Source organism: Bombina bombina, chromosome 3 (genome assembly GCF_027579735.1).
Source record: "Bombina bombina isolate aBomBom1 chromosome 3, aBomBom1.pri, whole genome shotgun sequence".
Lineage (NCBI taxonomy): Eukaryota > Metazoa > Chordata > Amphibia > Anura > Bombinatoridae > Bombina > Bombina bombina.
Window position 1 is genome coordinate 1,087,686,037 of NC_069501.1, and position 21,673 is coordinate 1,087,707,709.

At 38.8% G+C, this 21,673-nt stretch overlaps 1 protein-coding gene across 1 annotated transcript in view; it reads left to right on the forward strand.

Annotated features, from left to right (window-relative positions):
* The first annotated feature begins 6,985 nt into the window (after positions 1-6,985).
* Positions 6,986-21,673, forward strand: part of FOXO1 (forkhead box O1) — a 147,378-nt gene continuing 132,690 nt past the window's right edge. The window contains 1 exon segment of the mRNA XM_053705561.1: positions 6,986-7,817. Within this exon segment, the coding sequence (XP_053561536.1) occupies positions 7,224-7,817 (594 nt within the window). The 5' untranslated portion in view covers positions 6,986-7,223.

Consider the following 21,673-nt stretch of genomic DNA (forward strand, 5'->3'; position numbering starts at 1 on the left):
TGTCTATGGGGAAATCGTGCACGAGCACGTACAACCAGCTCACCGCTGACTTAAAGGGACAGTCTACACCAGAATTGTTATTGTTTTAAAAGATAGATAATCCCTTTTTTACCCATTCCCCAGTTTTGCATAACCAACACAGTTATATTTATATATTTTTTACCTCTGTGATTATCTTGTATCTGAGCCTCTGCAAACTGCCCCTTTTTTCAGTTCTTCTGACAGACTTGCAGTTTAGCCAATCAGTGATAGCTCCCAGGTAACTTCACGTGCATGAGCACAGTGTTATCTATATGAAATTCATGAACTAACACCCTCTAGTGGTGAAAAACCTGTTATAATGCATTCTTAAAGGGACACTGTACCCAAAATTTTTCTTTCGTGATTCAGATTGAGCATGAAATTTTAAGCAACTTTCTAATTTACTCCTATTATCAAATTTTCTTCATTCTCTTGGTATCTTTATTTGAAATGCAAGAATGTAAGTTTAGATGCCGGCCCATTTTTGGTGAACAACCTGGGTTGTCCTTGCTGATTGGTGGATAAATCCATCCACCAATAAAAAAAGTGCTGTCCAGAGTACTGAAACCAAAAAAAAGCTTAGATACCTTCTTTTTCAAATAATGATAACAAGAGAACAAAGAAAAATTGATAATAGGAGTAAATTAGAAAGTTGCCTAAAATTGCATGCTCTTTCTGAATTACAAAAGAAAAAATTTGGGTACAGTGTCCCTTTAAGAGGGGGCCTTCAAGGTCTAAGAAATTAGCATATGAACCTCCCAGGTTAAGCTTTCAACTAAGAATACCAAGAGAACAAAGCAAAATTGGTGATAAAAGTAAATTGGAAAATTGTTTAAAATTAAATGCCCTATCTGAATCATGAAAGTTTATTTTGGACTAGACTGTCCCTTTAAACAGCGCTGGTATTGGAGTGTGGTATGGAGCACAATTTTGCTCTATGCTCACTTCTTGCCTGTTAACGCCGGGTTTGTAAAAACCTGTAATACCAGCGCTGTAGGTAAGTGAGAGGTGAGAAAAAACTGCCCGGTAGCACCGCACGGCTCATAACGCAAGACTGGTAATCTACTACCCGATAGCAAGTTCACAACTGCTTAATTTTTTATTTCTTTTTAAATAATTATACATCTATCTATCATCTATCTGGCTGGAACTTTCTGTGGACTATAATATTTTGGAGTACAACATTGATTCACTTCTCTTGAGCCTTCAAAATAAATGGACAGCAAACATCTTGCAATTACAAAACATGTACAGGTATATTGTGTTGGTATAGAATAACATATTAGTCTTAAAGTGACATAATAATAAAAAAAAATTACATGCTCTAATTCAGTGATGGACAGACAACTTCCTAATAAATGGAGGCTGCGGTTCAATAGTTTAGAATATTTTATGGCTATTAAGCACATGTATAATATACTTCTCAAAATGTCCAGAGGCCCTGTGTCAGATTTGGGTAAAGTTGCAAAATACACTCTATGCTGTTTTCCCTTCCAAATAGCTTTTTTAAACTGTGGCCACCTTGTTTGACCCTTTTCTATAAATCCCCAAAGCATATATTTTTAGCTGCACGCTTGACCCGGGGGCTCACAATCCTAATGCAGAAGGCTGCAGTACATGTGACTTATGGGCCGCTAGTTGGCTATCCCTGCTCTAATTAATTAGAACATGTCATTTTAGGCCTAGTGACCCTGCAAAGGGGTTAAACATACAGTACAAGTACTGCTTGGGAACTGCAGAGTACTGCCTCTTATCCAATCAGCAGTTCAAGTTGCATGACATAGCTGTGTAACCAGCGCTGCTGATTGGATCAGTGGTGGTTTCCGTTCAGGACTAGCAATGCACTGCAGATTCCAAGTTGTACTTATACTGTGTTTAACCCTTTGCAGTCCTTCCTATTATTATTCAGTAGCCAAACCCCACCCAACTTTTGCCTTATTTGTAGGCGCCAATCTAGGCTTTAGTCTACAGACAACAAGGCTACCCACTGTCATAAAGTTAGCATAAAGTAAATTGTTTTGCAGTTGTTATCTGATAAAGTAAATTAGGGCCAGACATGTTGCAGGGTTAGCCTTGAAAGGTCAACTAGATGCATTTCAAGTTTTGAGAATTAGTAATTACTCAATTTTCAAAGCTAAATTATATTAAATGGGGGTAAAATAAATAATGAATATATTAAAAAGGTTGTTTCATTATGCATAACTAAATATTTTATATAAAATTCTCAAGGTTTTTTAATGCCCCTTTAAAGCCAAATGCACAGAAATCTAAAAGAGCCATATTACATACATATTACATACAAAAACAGTCACACCAGTTGCTTAGTAGTAATATACATATAACCCAACCACTTCCAGCCTGTGCTCCCCAAACAAGAAATCTCAAATAAGAAAATATGGAATTTTTATCATGTGAGCCAAGTGTTGGATAGTCCTGTTGTACCAGCTTTTTGCTTACGGTCAAAAGGAAAAAGGACTGTTTCTGCCTAACCTCAGATCAGATGCATGCTCCCACCAGATCCCTTTATACCAGTTATATGCTTAAGACATCTAAGATGAACAATGCCTGTAGTCCAATAATACCATATATATGTGAGCCCTCAGATCTAAAGCATTGCTCCAGTAGTTTGCTTCATACAGCTATATGTTGGTGTGAGGCCTCAGATCTGAAGCATGGCTCCTGTAGTCTGCTTCATACAGCTATATGTTTGTGTGAGCCCTCAGATCTGAAGCTTGGCTCCTGTAGTCTGCTTCATACAGCTATATGTTGGTGTGAGCCCTCAGATCTGAAGCTTGGCTCCTGTAGTCTGCTTCATAACAGCTATATGTTTGTGTGAGTCCTCAGATCTGAAGCTTGGCTCCTATAGTCTGCTGCATAACAGCTATATGTTTGTGTGAGCCCTCAGATCTGAAGCTTGGCTCCTATTGTCTGGTTCATAACAGCTATATGTTGGTGTGAGCCTTCAGATCTGAAGCATGGCTCTTGTAGTCTGCTTCATAACAGCTATATGTTGGTGTGAGCCCTCAGATCTGAAGCTTGGCTCCTGTAGTCTGCTTCATAACAGCTATATGTTGGTGTGAGCCCTCAGATCTGAAGCTTGGCTCCTGTAGTCTGCTTCATAACAGCTATATGTTGGTGTGAGCCCTCAGATCTGAAGCTTGGCTCCTGTAGTCTGCTTCATACAGCTATATGTTTGTGTGAGCCCTCAGATCTGAAGCTTGGCTCCTATAGTCTGCTTCATAACAGCTATATGTTTGTGTGAGCCCTCAGATCTGAAGCTTGGCTCCTGTAGTCTGCTTCATAACAGCTATATGTTTGTGTGAGCCCTCAGATCTGAAGCTTGGCTCCTGTAGTCTGCTTCATAACAGCTATATGTTTGTGTGAGCCCTCAGATCTGAAGCTTGGCTCCTGTAGTCTGCTTCATAACAGCTATATGTTTGTGTGAGCCCTCAGATCTGAAGCTTGGCTCCTGTAGTCTGCTTCATAACAGCTATATGTTTGTGTGAGCCCTCAGATCTGAAGCTTGGCTCCTATAGTCTGCTTCATAACAGCTATATGTTTGTGTGAGCCCTCAGATCTGAAGCTTGGCTCGTATAGTCATAACAGCTATATGTTTGTGTGAGCCCTCAGATCTGAAACTTGACTCCTATAGTCTGCTTCATAACAGCTATATGTTGGTGTGAGCCCTCAGATCTTAAGCATGGCTCCTGTAGTCTGCTTCATAACAGCTATATGTTTGTGTGAGTTATCAGATCTGAAGCTTGGCTTGTATAGTCATAACAGCTATATGTTTGTGTGAGCCCTCAGATCTGAAACTTGACTCCTATAGTCTGCTTCATAACAGCTATATGTTGGTGTGAGCCCTCAGATCTGAAGCATGGCTCCTGTAGTCTGCTTCATAACAGCTATATGTTGGTGTGAGCCCTCAGATCTGAAGCTTGGTTCCTATAGTCTGCTTCATAACAGCTATATGTTTGTGTGAGCCCTCAGATCTGAAGCATGGCTCTTGTAGTTTGAAGCATGGCTCCTATAGCCTGTTTCATAACAGCTATATGTTAGTGTGAGCCCTCAGATCTGAAGCATTGCTCCTGTAGTCTGCTTCATACAGCTATATGTTTGTGTGAGCCCTCAGATCTGAAGCTTGGCTCCTGTAGTCTGCTTCATACAGCTATATGTTGATGTGAGCCCACCCTCAGATCTAAAGCTTGGCTCCTATAGCCTGCTTCATAACCGCTATATGTTAGTGTGAGCCCTCAGATCTGAAGCATTGCTCCTGTAGTCTGCTTCATACAGCTATATGTTGGAGTGAGCCCTCAGGTCTGAAGCATGGCTCCTGTAGTCTGCTTCATCACAGCTATATGTTTGTGTGAGCCCTCAGATCTGAAGCTTGGCTCCTATAGTCTGCTTCATAACAGCTATATGTTTGTGTGAGTCCTCAGATCTGAAGCATGGCTCCTATAGTCTGCTGCATAACAGCTATATGTTTGTGTGAGCCCTCAGATCTGAAGCTTGGCTCCTATAGTCTGCTTCATAACAGCTATATGTTTGTGTGAGTCCTCAGATCTGAAGCATGGCTCTTGTAGTCTGCTTCATAACAGCTATATGTTTGTGTGAGCCCTCAGATCTGAAGCTTGGCTCTTGTAGTCTGCTTCATAACAGCTATATGTTGGTGTGAGCCCTCAGATCTGAAGCTTGGCTCCTGTAGTCTGCTTCATACAGCTATATGTTAGTGTGAGCCCTCAGATCTGAAGCTTGGCTCCTATAGTCTGCTTCATACAGCTATATGTTGGTGTGAGCCCTCAGATCTGAAGCTTGGCTCCTATAGTCTGCTTCATACAGCTATATGTTGGTGTGAGCCCTCAGATCTGAAGCTTGGCTCCTGTAGTCTGCTTCATAACAGCTATATGTTTGTGTGAGTCCTCAGATCTGAAGCTTGGCTCCTATAGTCTGCTTCATAACAGCTATATGTTTGTGTGAGCCCTCAGATCTGAAGCTTGGCTCCTGTAGTCTGCTTCATACAGCTATATGTTTGTGTGAGCCCTCAGATCTGAAGCATTGCTCTTGTAGTCTGCTTCATAACAGCTATATGTTGGTGTGAGCCCTCAGATCTGAAGCTTGGCTCCTATAGTCTGCTTCATACAGCTATATGTTGGTGTGAGCCCTCAGATCTGAAGCTTGGCTCCTGTAGTCTGCTTCATACAGCTATATGTTGGTGTGAGCCCTCAGATCTGAAGCTTGGCTCCTATAGTCTGCTTCATACAGCTATATGTTGGTGTGAGCCCTCAGATCTGAAGCTTGGCTCCTGTAGTCTGCTTCATAACAGCTATATGTTTGTGTGAGTCCTCAGATCTGAAGCTTGGCTCCTATAGTCTGCTTCATAACAGCTATATGTTTGTGTGAGCCCTCAGATCTGAAGCTTGGCTCCTATAGTCTGCTTCATAACAGCTATATGTTTGTGTGAGCCCTCAGATCTGAAGCTTGGCTCCTATAGTCTGCTTCATAACAGCTATATGTTTGTGTGAGCCCTCAGATCTGAAGCATGGCTCTTGAAGTCTGCTTCATAACAGCTATATGTTTGTGTGAGCCCTCAGATCTGAAGCTTGGCTCTTGTAGTCTGCTTCATAACAGCTATATGTTGGTGTGAGCCCTCAGATCTGAAGCTTGGCTCCTATAGTCTGCTTCATAACAGCTATATGTTTGTGTGAGCCCTCAGATCTGAAGCTTGGCTCCTATAGTCTGCTTCATAACAGCTATATGTTTGTGTGAGCCCTCAGATCTGAAGCATGGCTCCTATAGTCTGCTTCATAACAGCTATATGTTTGTGTGAGCCCTCAGATCTGAAGCTTGGCTCTTGTAGTCTGCTTCATAACAGCTATATGTTGGTGTGAGCCCTCAGATCTGAAGCTTGGCTCCTGTAGTCTGCTTCATAACAGCTATATGTTGGTGAAGATATGTTTATGTGGATATGTACATATGCTTTTAAACAAAGGATACCAAAAGAACAGAACAAATTAGATAATAGAAGTAAATTGAAAAGTTGTTTAACATTGCATTCTCTATCTCAATCATGAAGGTTTAATTTTGACTTTAATGTCATTTAAAAACCGATTGGTGTAAAAATAAACAACCATACTTATTTATTGGAAACTAAAATATATACCAACTTGATTTGTAAAAAGTTATAGAACATATCTAATTTTACCAAATCAGTTCAGTTAGATGCATGAAACAGTTTTCACATAAAGTACTTGTGTAGCAGATTTTAGATCTGGGTTGTAAGCGGATCTGTAATAGTTGTTAGAGATGGATGATTGATTTATGCCAGTGGCTAAAACCAGCGCCGCAATTTGCCTACAAAAGTCATAATTTGCTGCTTGTGCCCGTTATGGCGTCACGTGAACGAAGCGTGCTCTAATACTTGTATGAACACAACTAGTGAACTGTTATCTAAAAGTGTCATTCCCCTCTCTGGCTATTGACATAATGTGTGATAAAGGTGCAAGTTCAAAACAAAATGCGTATTTTGCTCCCCTAGCTGTCATACTTTATACTCGGCGAGCACCAATGAAACGTCCCAGACACGTTGCATACAAAAACATAAACAAGCGAGGGACGTGGTATTAGCTACGGGAACTACCACAAAGCAAAACGCGTGAACTTAGAAGAAGGGGGGGTGCACCAGTCTGAACTATTTCGTCGCCGTAGATGTTACATATAACATTTAATAAACAAGAAATCACAATAAACATGGCAAGGAAAGGGTGCTTGTGGCTACTCACGTGATACGTCTGAGGCGTCATTCCCGCCCATTCAGTGGTAAAGGACGGAGGAGGTGGTGACCGTTCAGTATTCCTATTGGACGACATCTGGCATTCTGCTGTCAGTGTGAGCCCGCCCCTCCCTGTGCGCCGGGTGGGAGGGGCTAGGCGCGTGACACATTCAGCTGGTTCCAGTAAACTGCAGCCTGTTGCTTGGGGCAGGTTGGAAAGTCTCAGACATTCAACAGGCGGCTGCAGAGCAGTTCGCTACAAGCAGCAGCTACTGCGCACACCGTGACGCAACTCTCTGGGTCGGGGTTATATTTGACAGGAGCGCCCGGACCATGTCCGTGAAGTGATTGGAACTTTGTGCGGTTAGTTGTTGTTAGTATTTGTACATTTTGTTGAGTTGTGTTATTGGTTAAGGAGAGATAACTAGGTGCCATGGCGGAAGCACCACAGCCTCCTCCGCTTGGAGTGGATATAGACCCTGATTTCGAGCCCTTGTCTCGGCCACGATCTTGTACCTGGCCGCTTCCTCGTCCGGAGTTTAACCCAAGTAGTTCGGCTAACTCCTCCCCGGCGCCCTCGCTGCAGCCGGACCCTACAGCCGGGAATGTGAACTTTATGAACAACTTAAGTCTACTGGAGGAGAGCGAGGACTTTGACCCGGCCGATGCGTTGGGGGTGTGCGGGGACTTTCAGCAGCAGTGTCCTGACATCCTTCAACACCACGAGAGGCTGCAACACCCACACCAGCAGCAGCACCCCCAGACCGGCCCGCTTCACGCACCTCCAGCGGTGCCAGCGTTGTCACCTGCCTCCTCCCCGTCCCCCCTGGGAGCCCAGCAGCCCCGCAAGAGCAGCTCATCCCGCCGCAACGCCTGGGGGAACCTGTCATACGCCGACCTTATTAGCCAGGCCATCGAGAGCTCCCCGGAGAAGAGGCTTACTCTTTCTCAGATTTACGACTGGATGGTCAAAAGTGTCCCTTACTTCAAGGATAAGGGAGACAGCAACAGTTCTGCAGGCTGGAAGGTGAGCAGAGGTATTTGTTAGTGTCACAAGGTTCTCTGACATAGCAAAGCTATTTAATTTAAAGACTGACATTAGCAAAGCAATCCATAGTAGTGGCTTTGCTCCAAATTCCCCAGGAAAGATGGAATGAATGTAGTTTACAGTTTTAATACAATTTACCTTCAAAACAAACCCAAATAGTTCATTTTAGCCCATAATCTGCCAGAGAGATGTGGTACAGCCACTTTTGGCAGCCAAAGAGTTAAATTCCCACCATTAATTAACTCCCAAGTAGTTTGAAGTGTCCGATTTATTACTTTTTAGTGTTCTTTATTTAATGCCTTATCGTGTTGTATTGTTGTCCCTTGGAGCAAGAAGTCAATAGTCTGATATCTGGAGTGTCATATACACTGTTGTTTATAGAATACTTCTGACCTAATGGTTACCAATGTACCTTATTAACACTGATAAGAAGTCTACACCTTGTTGATTCTTAACCACTTCTTGGGTGTTGTATTACTGCTAAAGTGTCATTGTGACAAAACTGCTTGTTATGCTAGCAATGTGTGTTTGTTGCTCCAGTATCTAGCTATCTATCCAAAAGTCTGTGCTTAACACTCCAACTGGTATTATACTAGTATACCACTAATGCATACAGCTATGAAAGCAATATGTCTTTTACAAATTTATGAAGTTAAACATAGACTAAAAAAAAAATGCATGTATTAGTAATTGTGTATTTTATATATGTTTGAGCACATCAGGACCACATGATCTCCGTTTATTGTGATAGACCTGGGATTGTTTCTTTAGGTTCCCAAGGTAATTAGTGTTTTTAATGTAACAAGACTCTGAGGATCTGCTATCTGCAGGTGAATCAAAAGCTGGAGTCATGCCTAGGTTCAAAAGTATTTTTCTAGTAAATTTAGCTGTGTGTGTTCAGAGGATCTGTGACCCCCCTCCATAGGCTTGCTAGGTAGTGTCATGTCATTCTCTCCATTGCCCATTTCCTCTCTGGATCCTGAAGAGGACCGGATGCCCTGGTCACTTTTTTTTTTTTTTTTTTTTTTTTAATACATGTGCAGTGATTGCTGCATTGAGCTGATAAACTTGTAGCAAGTGATGTTGTGTTTTTTTGTTTGTTTTTAGTGATGGACACTTTAGATATGGGTTGTAATGTAACCTTGCATGTACTTAATGATAAATAATATTAGGTATAAACAAACAAAACACTGCATTCAAAATATTGTAGTGTTGTACCCTGTGTTGCAATCTCTTCTCATGTTTGAGAGTAATTATGTTCTGATCATGGGGCCAATTGCTCCCCACCAAACTGGCAAGAATTTACTTTACAAATATATCAATGCTTCAGTACAACAAATTAGTTTTTGTTTGGCTTCACACTTCTGCCCTTGGATGAACTTTAAATGTTGTTTCCATTGTCCCTCAGGGTGTGTGTGTTGGTTTTTTTTTTTTTTTTTTTTTCCCTGTCTGATCTTGCTGAATTTTTTTTCCCCTTCCTCCCTGTAGTTTTGTAGTGGTGTAGATTTATTTTTTTCTATCTTTCATTTTCTAAAAATCTCCTACCCTCGACTGAAGGTTAGAGATTCATAGTTTCAGTAGATCATCAATACAGGCTAGGTATTGACAGTATGGAATTACTCGCACTAGCCAATGTGTGGGAGGCCAATGCTGAGGCTAGCAACAAATTCAATGCTTTTAAAAAATCTATTTATTTTCTGTATAAGTAGTTGAGCAGCCTCTCCTGTGTAAGAATTATGCTGGCACACATTATTGATGTTCTTAATCACATCCTGCCGACAGGAAAAATAAACCTATCATGCTACTGTACTGCCTTGGAGGTAAGTGATTTAACAGTTCTGGGTACTGGCAGTGAGTGAACTTGTGACCTTTAGCCTCAATGTCCAGAATTCTAATCCCTTAAAACACACTTCCTGGTGTGCTAGCTATGCAACGCACAGGTCAGAAATTGCTCTAAAGCTCTGTACGCCACAAGCTTCTCCAGGGAAATCTGTCTGCTCTTGATACTAAAGTTCCTTCACATTCCTGCAGGGATTAAACTTCACACGCCATCCAAAAGACAAAAGCAAATTAAATTCTAACCTTTTCATTGCCAATAGGACTAGAAATCAATTGAGCATTTATATTAGATTGTCAACATTGTGACCTGTGTTCATGATTTGAACGTTTTTAGCTTGCAAGCTACATCATAAATGCTACAGTTTAGAGGGGGTGCTAAATAAGTAAAATGGATAGTCTGATGAAAGGTAAGCTGTAAACCTATTAGATTTTAACTGGAAAATGATTGGTTTACGAGCTCTCAAACACCTATAATAAAATTATGCATAACGTAATTAGATTGTATAAAAGCAGGTGTGTTTCAGTCTCTGTTAACCCCTTATTATAAAAAGCATAGCCATTTATCATAGTCTTATTGTGCTTGTATTATGAGTTTGTGTTATTTACAGGAGTTTTCTGCCGTAGTCACCTTGTGCAGTAGCCTACTTGGCAATGACACATAAGTTATTTGGCAAAGGAGGGAGTTTTCGTTTGTACAGTAAATTGTATACTATTTTGGTTGTACCTGTTATGCAGCGTTAACCCAGTAGGTGCATATGAATTTTTATGTAAACCCAGAGCAGCAGTGTTTTTATTGTAAAAATCATAGTAACCAAAACCATTTCATGGGCAATCAATTTTTATCTCTAGCGGGTCTGCTGTCATATTACCAGGGTGCCGTGATGCAATTGCTTTTGAGGGTGTTCATTGAAGTACCTTTGCAGCTCTGAAAATACAGAGCTGCTATCAAACTTTTACATGCAACACATTATCAATGAATACTTACTATAATATTAAGTAGAAAAAAAAAAGATCTTAACCCCTTTTATTTTATTTTAGAAATATTAAAGTGGCAGCTGCTCTTAAAACCAGAGAAAAGCAGATTTCAACAATTAGCGGCATTGGCTGCATCACCAGAGGAAATAGCTGGGGTGGAGTAGACTGACAAAAACCCACAAATGAAGCAGATGTGAATACTCATAACTTCACTTGTAAAATGACTGTCTTAATATTGAGATAGGAATATACAATAAAACATTTACATACATTGGGTATTTTAGGCTCACACCATCTTTTTCACTTTACTATTCTGTTCCCTCAGTTGTCTCCAGATTTGATCTTCTTTATCAATGTCTGAATTGTGGTTTGCCCTTTATGTTGATAAATGGGCTTCAGCAGATCTGATACAAGAAATTATATTCACACAATTGAAGTTCTGTGACTTAGAATGCTGCTTAGAGCCCGTATGAATCAAGTCAGAGAGCTTTTGCTTGTTTAGATCTGCAGTCTTTAAACAGTGACAACGTTTAAAGGGATATTGAAGTATGCTTGTGTAGTGTCACTAACAACCAATAATGTGAGTTCCTTATCAGCCAATGAGCTTCTGTCCAATGGATCAGTTGTGTACTTCCTATTTCAAAATGAAACTGTATATATTTTTTTTTTTTTTTTAAACTGAATGTAAATTTTAATGCAAAAGTGCCTGTTTTTTAATATTTCGATTAAAAACAGGGGCAGTTTAATTCATCAAAATTTTACATTTCACTCGTGTTGTGAAAAAAATACCTACATTTTTAATCTTGACAGCCGCTCCAGCTTCCTCCGTCCGTCACAAAGACTCTTCCTGGGTCTAAAATGAGGAATCCGGCTTCTCCAATCACTGCGTTGAATCAGACACTGATTCCCCCAGGGGGGGGGGGCGTGATTGGAGGATGACCTATCCATCATTTCTGACATCAGAAATGGCTTGAGACGACTGGGGGAAGCTGGAGCGACTCAAGTTTAAAAGGTAAGGTTTTTTTTTTTCACAACAGGAGTGAAATGTAAATTTTGATGAATTAAAGTGCCCCTGTTAATCACATTTTTTTTAAAAAACGGGCACTTTTGCATTAAAACTTACTTTCACTTTAACTTTGCACTTTCTGTAAACATTTTGAATTTAATCCTTCAAAGGGCATAAAACACAAGTTAATTACAAGATATTTCAGTATTCTTGCAATAAATCAATCAAAATTAAACTTTCATGATTTGGATAGAGCATGCAATTTAAGAAAGGGGGGAAAAATCCAATTAGTTTATGAAAATATGCTTACTTTTTTTTTATTTTGCACCCTTTGAGCCAGTAGTATATGCATTTTCTGATTGGATGATGGCTGTCGCATGATACAGGGACGTGAAAAATGGAAGTAACTTTGAAATTTGTCTGAAAACATCTGCTACTCATTTGAAGTATTATTGTATTGTCTTTTTATTGTGAGTTTAATTATGCAGTACTGATGTATTTAATGGTCCTTTTAACATACTAGATGAATTGTTTTAATACATTAACACCTTGTTTGCTGCAATTGTTTTTTAGTAGCCAACCCCACCACCACCTTCCTTTATTTGAAGGAGAAAATCCAGCCTGTTGGAGTAGACCAAGCTAGGCAATGCCTTTTTGTTAAAGGGACACTAAATTCAACATTAAACTTTCATGATTCTGAAATGGCATGAAGTTTTAAGATTATTTCAAATGTACTTCTATTATCAAATTTTGCACATTCTTTTTATATTCACACTTTCTGAGGTACCGGCTCAGCATGTTCACAGGGTGTAGATATACTATTCTGTGATTGGCTGATGCCTGTCACATGATACAAGGGGCCGGCAAATGGGGGGGGGGGGGATTTGTCAGAAATAAAGTAATGGGAGAGTTTACATGAGGCATATATGCTGCCACCAATCGGCAGCTTCTAATCTTACCTAGGTATCCTTTTCAACAAAAGATACCTAGAGAATTGAACAAATTAGATAATAGAAGTACATTGGAAAGTTGCTCTATCTGAATTATGAAAGCAAAATGTCTGTTTCCTGTCTTAAATTTATATAGTTGAATTATAGTAAAGGGGGCAAAAATAAAAATGCAAGTATATTGCAGAATTATTTTGCTACATGTACATTAAGCATGTTATATTACAATCCCAAAGTGTTTACTGTCCTCTTTAAATATTGAGCATTTTTTTAAACAAATCAAGTGATTTTAAAGAACTGTTAAGTACATTTTATTTTTCTCAAGACTGCTTGACAGAGGAAACGCACTGTAAATTCTTAGCCATTGTTCTTTCTATTTTATCAATAGTACTCATTAGTAGCACATTGAAGCCTTCAAAATGTGTTTGTCCTAGTACACGTTATTGAAATGTATCTCTATCCCTTCTGGGTTACAAAAAAACTGATTAGTGAAACCTTTTACAAATCAAGAAACCTACAGCTTTTAAATTGAATTTCTGGCCTAATATAGAGACTTCAATGGCTCCTAAAATTGTTGATTCCTTATTTAATCTGGATCGCTCCTAACTTTTTTTTTTTTTCTTTTCTTTTTTTTTCTTTTAGCAGAGATGATCAGGTAAGCACTGTTAAAGGGACAGTAAACCTTAAAAATAATGTTATATAATTCTGCACATAGTGCAGAGTTAAATAACATTATTTAAGTGCTATAGTTATAAATGCCTTTTTTACCTTTTTAATATGTTAAAAATATGGCACTTTTACAGACCCGCTCTCTGCTGAGCGGGTCTGTTATATTTAATCAGCGCATCGGGCCAGCTGTATAGTCACAGCCCGGCCCGACCGCGCCATAGCACTAAGTGCAGCTCGCTCCTGTGACGGTCTTATGGCGCGGTCGGGCCGTGCTGTGACTACAGCTGGCCCGATGCGCTGACTAAATATAATAGACCCGCTCATCAGAGAGCGGGTCTGTAAAAGTGCCATATTTTTAACATATTAAAAGGTAAAAAAGGCATTTATAACTATAGCACTTAAATAATGTTATTTAATTCTGCACTATGTGCAGAATTATATAACATTATTTTTAAGGTTTACTGTCCCTTTAAACAATGGAGAGTTTGCTAAGATAATGACCATGGCTATTTGTATCTACTCCAGTAGCAAGTCTGTATTGGCTCAAAATAAGGCAAGTGGTGAATGTAGTTTGCAGCAAGCAAAATGGTAACTTGTTTTTAAAATGTTTACATGTGATTGATGTTGTGCTTTGTTCCTGTAAAGAAACTTTTTAGTTGAAATTGTTTCAACTATAAAATCAGTCAGTAAACGCCTTAAAGGGTCACTGAACCCAAAAAATTTTTTATTTTGTGATTCAGATAGGGCATGCAGTTTTAAGCAACTTTCTACTTTACTCCTATTATAATTTTTTTTCTTCGTTCTCTTGATATCTTTATTTGAAAAAAGGCATCTAAGCTTTTTTTTTTTTTTTTTTTAATTCAGAATTCTGGACAGCACTTTTTCATTGGTGGATGAGTTTATCCACCAATCAGCAAGGACAACCCAGGTTGTTCACCAAAAATGGGCCAGCATCTAAACTTACATTCTTGCATTTCAAATAAAGATATCAAGAGAATGAAGAAAATTTGATGATGGGAGTAAATTAGAAAGTTGCTTAAAATTTCATGCTCTGAGTCCGGAAAGAAAATAAAAATTTGGGTTCAGTGTCCCTTTAAGATTTTAATAGAGAAGGTTTACAGAGTTCTCCCCAGGACATTTTTAATGCGTGCACCGTCTGGGTAAAATGAGAAAATATATTTTTATTTTCTTTGTGTTTTATTATTTATAATTATTACTGATGCAGTTAATTTGTGATTTAGATAGAATTTTTTATTTTATCATAATTCACTTCCCCCACGTGGCCACTGACTTGCAACATTTTCTGTGGAGAATACTGGTTTAGCTATGCATAGTGAAAAACATTATAATATCACTATTTATTTTGGCTTTAAAGGAGAAGTAAAGTCAACATTTAAACTTTCAAGCTATTAGAACATGCAATTTTAAACAACTTTCCAATTCACTTCTGTTATCTAACTTGCGTTTTCTTGGTATCATTTGTTGAAAAACATTGAGGCAAAATGGAAGCAATGGCACTATATTAGGAAATCCCCATTAATACCTATTCCTTTGTAGCAATTAATAAATATTGAATTTGCTACTGTGTCCCATATAATGGATATATATTGGGTTATGTGGGGTGGTGCTTTGCATTAGAAATAAATTACATCAAAAGTAGTGGCTATAAAGAAAAAATCCACAGAAGGAATTTAATTACAGCACTCTGTGCCCGGACCTGGGTGTCCACCGTTGCTAGCTGAGTAATAAGATAATTGTTCTCACTATCATATATTGCTAGTGATAGTGTAGCCATAATGTAGTGCTAGTATACAACGCATTTCTATGATCTAGATAGTTGTCGATTTAAGCTTCTCTTATTTTAACTAACATAATAAAAGTTACATTAATTTAAACAATAAATCAAGAATTTTCTTTCCTCTTAAAGGGACAGTCTAGTCAAAATAAAACTTTCATTATTTAGATAGGACTTATAATTTTAGTCAACTTTCCAATTTACTTTTATCATCAAATTAGCTTTTTTCTCTTGGTGTTCTTAGTTTAAACTAAACCTAGGTGGGCTCATATGCTAATTTCTAAGCCCTTGAGGGCTGCCCCTAATCACATGCTTTTTAATATTTGTTTTTTCACAACAAGACTTGGTAGTTCATGTGGGCCATATAAATTACACTGTGTTCAGGCACAGAAAGTTATCTAAGATTTAGCACAAGACAATGCTAACTGCAAGACAAACAGTCAGTCATGTGATCATGGGGCTGGAAGAAGGTTCTTAGATACAAGGTAATCACAGAAGTAAAAAATATATTAATATAACTGGGGAATGGGTAATGGATTATCTATTGTAGACTGTCGCTTTAAGTCTTGGCACAGAGTGCTGTAATTGCATTCCTTCTATGGATTTCTTCTTTATATCCACTACTTTTTGTTGTAATTTGTTGAAAAACATACCTAGGTAGCAGCAATGTACTACTGAGTTAGCTGCACATATATGCCTCTTGTCATTGGCTCACCTGTTTCCAGCAAGCTCCCAGTAGTGCATTGCTGTTCCTTTAACAAAGGATACCAAAAAAATTAAGCAAATTTGATTATAGAAGTAAATTGGAAAGTTGTTTAAATAGTGTATGCTCTATCTGGATCACAATGTGTGTGTGGTGTTTGTCCCTCCTAACAGATAACTGCAAAACCATAAACTACCTTATACTAACATTTATGACTGGGGCTAGCCTTGTCAGCTGCTGACTCAAACCTAGATTGGCTTCTCTAAAGGAGGAAAGTGGTTGGTGAAGTTTGGCCATTGAAGAACAATTGCAGCAAACAAAATGTTAGTTTTGATCTAAACATGTTTAGACTTGGCTCATGTAATATTCTGTAGCAAGACAACAGAAGTGTCTTGTAATTACAATGTGTTTACCATTCAAGGAAATTATATAGGTATGTGTGTGTTTTTTTTTTTTTTGTTTGTTGGTTTTATCTATATCTTGTTTTAACCCTTCTAATGACAGACGTTCTCTGTACATAGGGGTCTTTAATCCAGTATAGCATGGGTCTCGCTGAAGGCAGCATGACGTGCTATAATTGCATACTTCACTCCAGGAGGCATTCAGCAATAGCTCCGTCTTGTTGCTGTCTGCGAAAGGGTCTCTAGTTAACCCCTTAGCATGAAAACGACAGTTGAAGTACAGGGTACTTAGCTGCTAAAAATTGCATACACTGGCAAGGATAAGTCATCACATACAAGGGGAACGCCATCTCATCAGGTGACCGTTCACTATGTAAGTAGGGATGCACCGAAATTTTGGCCGCAGAAAGTTTTGGCTGAAATTGGCATATTTGTTTCGGGGTTTTTTTTGCTGTTTTTATTTTCGGTAAAATTATTGTGTAGCATATTTCATATTTGATGCCAGCTTAGAGCTGCTGTTTGAGTTCATTACTTGACTTACTGTTTTGCATATAATAGTTTTCTAGGACTATACTTTATTTTGACAATTGGTTAAATCTGATTCTGTTACACAGAACTAAATAAAGAATAACACTAGCGATGCACCAAAATTTGGGCCGCCAAAAATGTGCAATTCCAATTTCGGCCCAAAATGGCTAAAAATGTACAGTCCTCCCCTGTTCTATTGCGTTGCATGTCTTTTCTTAGCATAAGGTGAGCAGCACAGCACTGGCATGGTACACAGAGCGCACACATAAGTACCATGACGTGATGATATTTGAAACCAGCAGTGCCCCCTTTTTGTTTCCTTCAAAAAAAAAAAGTTCTGAAAACAGTTTTCAAAAGAGGATAAGTAACATGTTTATAAACACTTGATATTATCAGACACAGCCCTAAGCACACACAGTGAATATGTATGCCTTATATACAGTGCTCATACATCAGCCTCTTGTGCATAGACATTCTATTCGCCTGAGGCAAATATGCGTGCACACTATGCATAAGCCCCAAGCTTGCACACAGTACAAATTAGCACCCACCAGACAGTGTATACAAAAAAGCACAGTAACTTTCTATAACCACCTTGCATGCAAGGTCGTAGTTAAGTCTGGTGACAGGCAGATTCCATTTGGTGCTCCGGACATATAATCTGACTGACTGGTCAGTGTGAGACCCGAACCAGGAGGAGAGACGATCAGGTGCAGCCACGCCTATCACATGGTTAACTACACCCAAAAACCAAACTCATGTCCACCTCGTATTTTTGTCTGACTATAGCCACGCCCTACGGTACAAGTGACCACGCCCATTTGTTGGAGCTTTCCTGCCTACAAGCTCTCTGTCACACACACACACACACTGTAGTTTAAAAAAATAATATATAAATAATAATTTCGGTTTTCGGCCAGGCGCATCCTGAATTTTCAGTTTCGGTCCAGAACTTTCATTTCGGTGCATCCCTATAACTGAGATCTCCCTGTGTGAGTTGCTGTAGCATGTCAGCTGCTTGTGAAGACTAGGAGAAAATGGCAGCACTCTTGGATTCAAAACAGATTGATAAAACAAAATCTTATTTCCAATTTTCCATAGTTAAAAAAACTCACAAACCGGAGAAGGAACAATCCTTATGCGTTTTGTGCCGTGTGACACTTAATCATAGGATCTGTTTTGAATCCAAGAGTGCTGCCATTTTCTTCTATTTTTGTTTGGCGTGCACCATGCCGCAGTGGTCGGCTGCAGTGTCTTACCTCATTCTGGATTATTTGTCTGCCTAAATTGGTTTACTGTTGATCGATAGCTGGACCTGGAGCAACGTTACTTGTTTCAATTGCTTGTGAAAACTGTCCATGACCATGAGTGAAAGCTCTGAGTAACTGACTGTGTGTGTGTGTCTAATCATGTGTAGCTGCTGCTTATTTGAGCTACTATTCCTCAACTGGTTTGCTGGCTAATTTTTCTTCAGTGTATATGTGATAGAACTCTGTGTACTGAGCTAGTTAATGACATATCCGAAGTCTGTCCTGTTTGTAAGTGTGCCATGCTGCAGGAGCACTGCTTGTGAAGAGCGACCTTAATCGGTGCACGTGCCTTGTCCTCTCTGTAAAAGCCTGCACTTTATTGCTCACTGTACTGTGTGCTGGCTTTTAGAGAGAGGATAGGGCTGATGTGCTGCCTCTCCCAAATCTGCTGCCCTAGGCACTGACCTCGTTGGCCTAGGCCATAATATGCCCCTGCCTTAGTTCCAAGGCCTTAGCTGGCCTGCAATTATGTGTTCTCTAAAAGCAAAGTGTTTGTGTGGTGTGTGTTTTTTTTTTTTTTAAATGAACTGATACATTTTTCTGATTTGTGCATGGAATCAAAGTTTCCAATCCCTTTACAGAGAGCATCAGGGATACTGTGTAACATTTTAGAGTTGGTATGATCATATATTTGGAGATTTTTACTATTTTGGATGGTACGTATTATCAATATAACATAAATATTGCAAGTGGAATACGGAAGTTTGATAAGAGTATGATTTGTGTACTATTGAATAATGCATCACATTGGATCTTGTTACTGTGCTATGCAACTGATTTCACTGCTCGTGCAGCTCTTCACCAAAATGGCCAGGCTTGTACTGTGAAGAAAAAATACTAAATTACAGATAACAAAAGGGGGTTTGGCAATGAAAACAGTTTGAAGAAACAAGGTTCTACATAAGGTATGTAAAGGTGGGTTTTACTGAAGCACCGGTACAAATCCTCAAATCTGGTATTCCACAACTAGGTTCAGACGAATGAGTGCTACATTTTGTTTTTTTCCTGAGGGAAAATATAAATCTAGATTTTCCTTCTCGCCATGGTTACTGGCTAATGCCAGGTATCAGAATATGTGCCAAGAAAGTGAACCTGTTGGGGGCTACAGATCTGGGTGGCATGCCATCATTTTTTAATACTTGAGCATACTTGTAATTGGATTTTTTTTACTTATTATACAGTGGCTGCTGAATACGTATGTTTTAACAGTGGATAGTGACCATAATTCACTTGCTTTTGATCTGTAGGAACGTCTTAACTTCCTGTTTTCTATGTGTAATGTTTTCAAGAAAAAAAGGGTTTCTTGTAGGGTAAAATTACCTGTAAGCACCCAGAGGCTTTCCTAATTGGTGTGAACAAGTGATACTATAAAAATATTATTTTATATTCCAAGTGTGTGTGTTTTTTGTTTGGGGTCCCCCCCCCCCCACTGGGAATGTGAATTTGTATCTGTTGCATTTTGTCTTTATAGTGGGAAGAAGAATTTCATAGGTAATGTGTCCCGATGTTTACTTTTACTGCAATATGTTGGCCTTGAATTGTCCAGTTGATTGTTCTCTTGATGTTTGCCGTCTGCTGTAAGCAAGGAAAAAATCAGTAAATGAGTGCATGTTGCTTCCTTCCGTGTGTTTTTCACACTTAGTTGCATAGCATGATCATTAAGGTTATAAAGTGTGGGGGTAGGCTTTGTCTGTTTAAACATTTCAGTAACCCATTACTGTTGAACTATTTCTAAAGGGAAAACAGTCTGATTCATTGTTGTGAAAAACGCACTAAGCAGTGGGTTATACTTTAAAGGGACACTCAATCAAAATTAACCTTTCATTAAATCAGATACAGCATGCAATTTTAAACAACTTTCCAATTTACCTCCATTAACAAAATGTGCACAGTCTTTTTATATTTAAACTTTTTGAGTCACCAGCTCCTACTGAGCATTTGCAAGAATAAGCGTGAATGCATTTGCGAATGGCTGATTGCTGTCACATGGTACGTGTATGCATTTGTGATTGGCTGATGGCTGTCACATGGTACAGGGGGGAGTGGGAAAAAGACGTAACATGCTCAGTGGGTGCTGGTGTTTCAATAAGTAACTTTTTTTAGTGTAACTATAAAAAAGTAATTTGGAAAGTTGTTTAAAATTGCATAATCTATCTGAAGCATAAATGTTTAATTTTGAGTTGTGAGAAAAAAAAAAACTGGGTATGGGTGTACCTAAGTACACACAAGCCCCAAAGGGGGCGCTTTCTAACACTAACTCTAAAATCCAAATAAAAATATATTATATAATAGTAAAGTGTGTGTGGATAGATAGATATAGAAACCATCCACCAACAGCAAAGTCTAATAAATCCACAAGGCGGCAGCACTCTGTCAAAAGACGGTCAAATCCTGGTGTGTGATTATCTGCAGAAAAAAAACAGGCGCCACCATGGCCTAGTACCACCAACACAGTAGGAGAATGATGCCAGATGTCAAATTATAATCACAAAGATGAAGCACCCAACGGTGCTAATGGGGCAGACTGGAACTTCGCAGTGGTCCAGCTCACTGTATACAACCAGCAATGATGTCCAGTCACCAATCCCTTGTAGAAGCCTTCTTATAACCTCTGAGCACAGTAGTTTATAGTTGTTTTTTTGTTTTTGTTTTTCAATGTAGGCTACAGGCTGAAAGATTCACAAGCTTACAACCTCAAGTTTCTCAGTAGCCACATCCCATTGTAAAGGACTTCTAAGCAACAAATCGGTATGTCTGTCCCGGGACGGCTAAGGGATTGAGCTTTCGTGCACACTCATCTTATTTCCCTATTCAGTGTAAGGAAGTTTACTCTCATGAGATTTCATTGTAAACTTCCTTACACTGAATAGGGAAATTCTCCTACTGTGTTGGTGGTACTAGGCCATGGTGGCGCCTCTGTAATTTTTAGTTGTGTCCCTTTTTAAAGGGACAGTCTAGTATAAATTAAACTTTCATTATTCAGATAGGACTTTTAATTTTAATCAACTTTCCAATTTACTTTTATCATCCAATTTGCTTTTTTCTCTTGGTATTCTTAGTTTAAACTGAACATAGGTAGGCTCATATGCTAATTTCTAAGCCTTTGAGGGCTGCCTCTTATCACAGGCTTTTTAAATCTCTTTTCAACACAAAAAGACAGAAAGTGCACGTGGGCCATATAGATGACACTGTGTTCAGCACAGGTTTATTTAAGATTTAGCAAAAAACAATGCTAAATTTAAGACAATAGCTAATAAACAGTCACAGTCATGTGATCAGGGGGCTGGAAGAAGGTTCTTAGATACAAGGTAATCACAGAGGTAAAAAGTATATTAATATAACTGTGTTGGTTATGCAAAACTGGGGAATGGGTAATAAAGTGATTATCTATCTTTTAAACCAATAACAATTCTATGGTAGACTGTCCCTTTAAGTAATGGAATTGCCCTTATCTAGTTGCAGGCATTGGCTACACTCAGAAGTGCTCTTTTAGCAAGACAAGTTGTGTTTTTTGGGTTTTTTTTTTTATACTAAAGGAGCACTGTTTCATATCAATTTACAAAGACAAGGTCATAATTTTAAAGCACAGGTAGGGAATAAACTTTTTTTTTTTTCTTTTTTTTTTTTTTAAATATATCCATTTTGTTCTAAAATATCTTAAA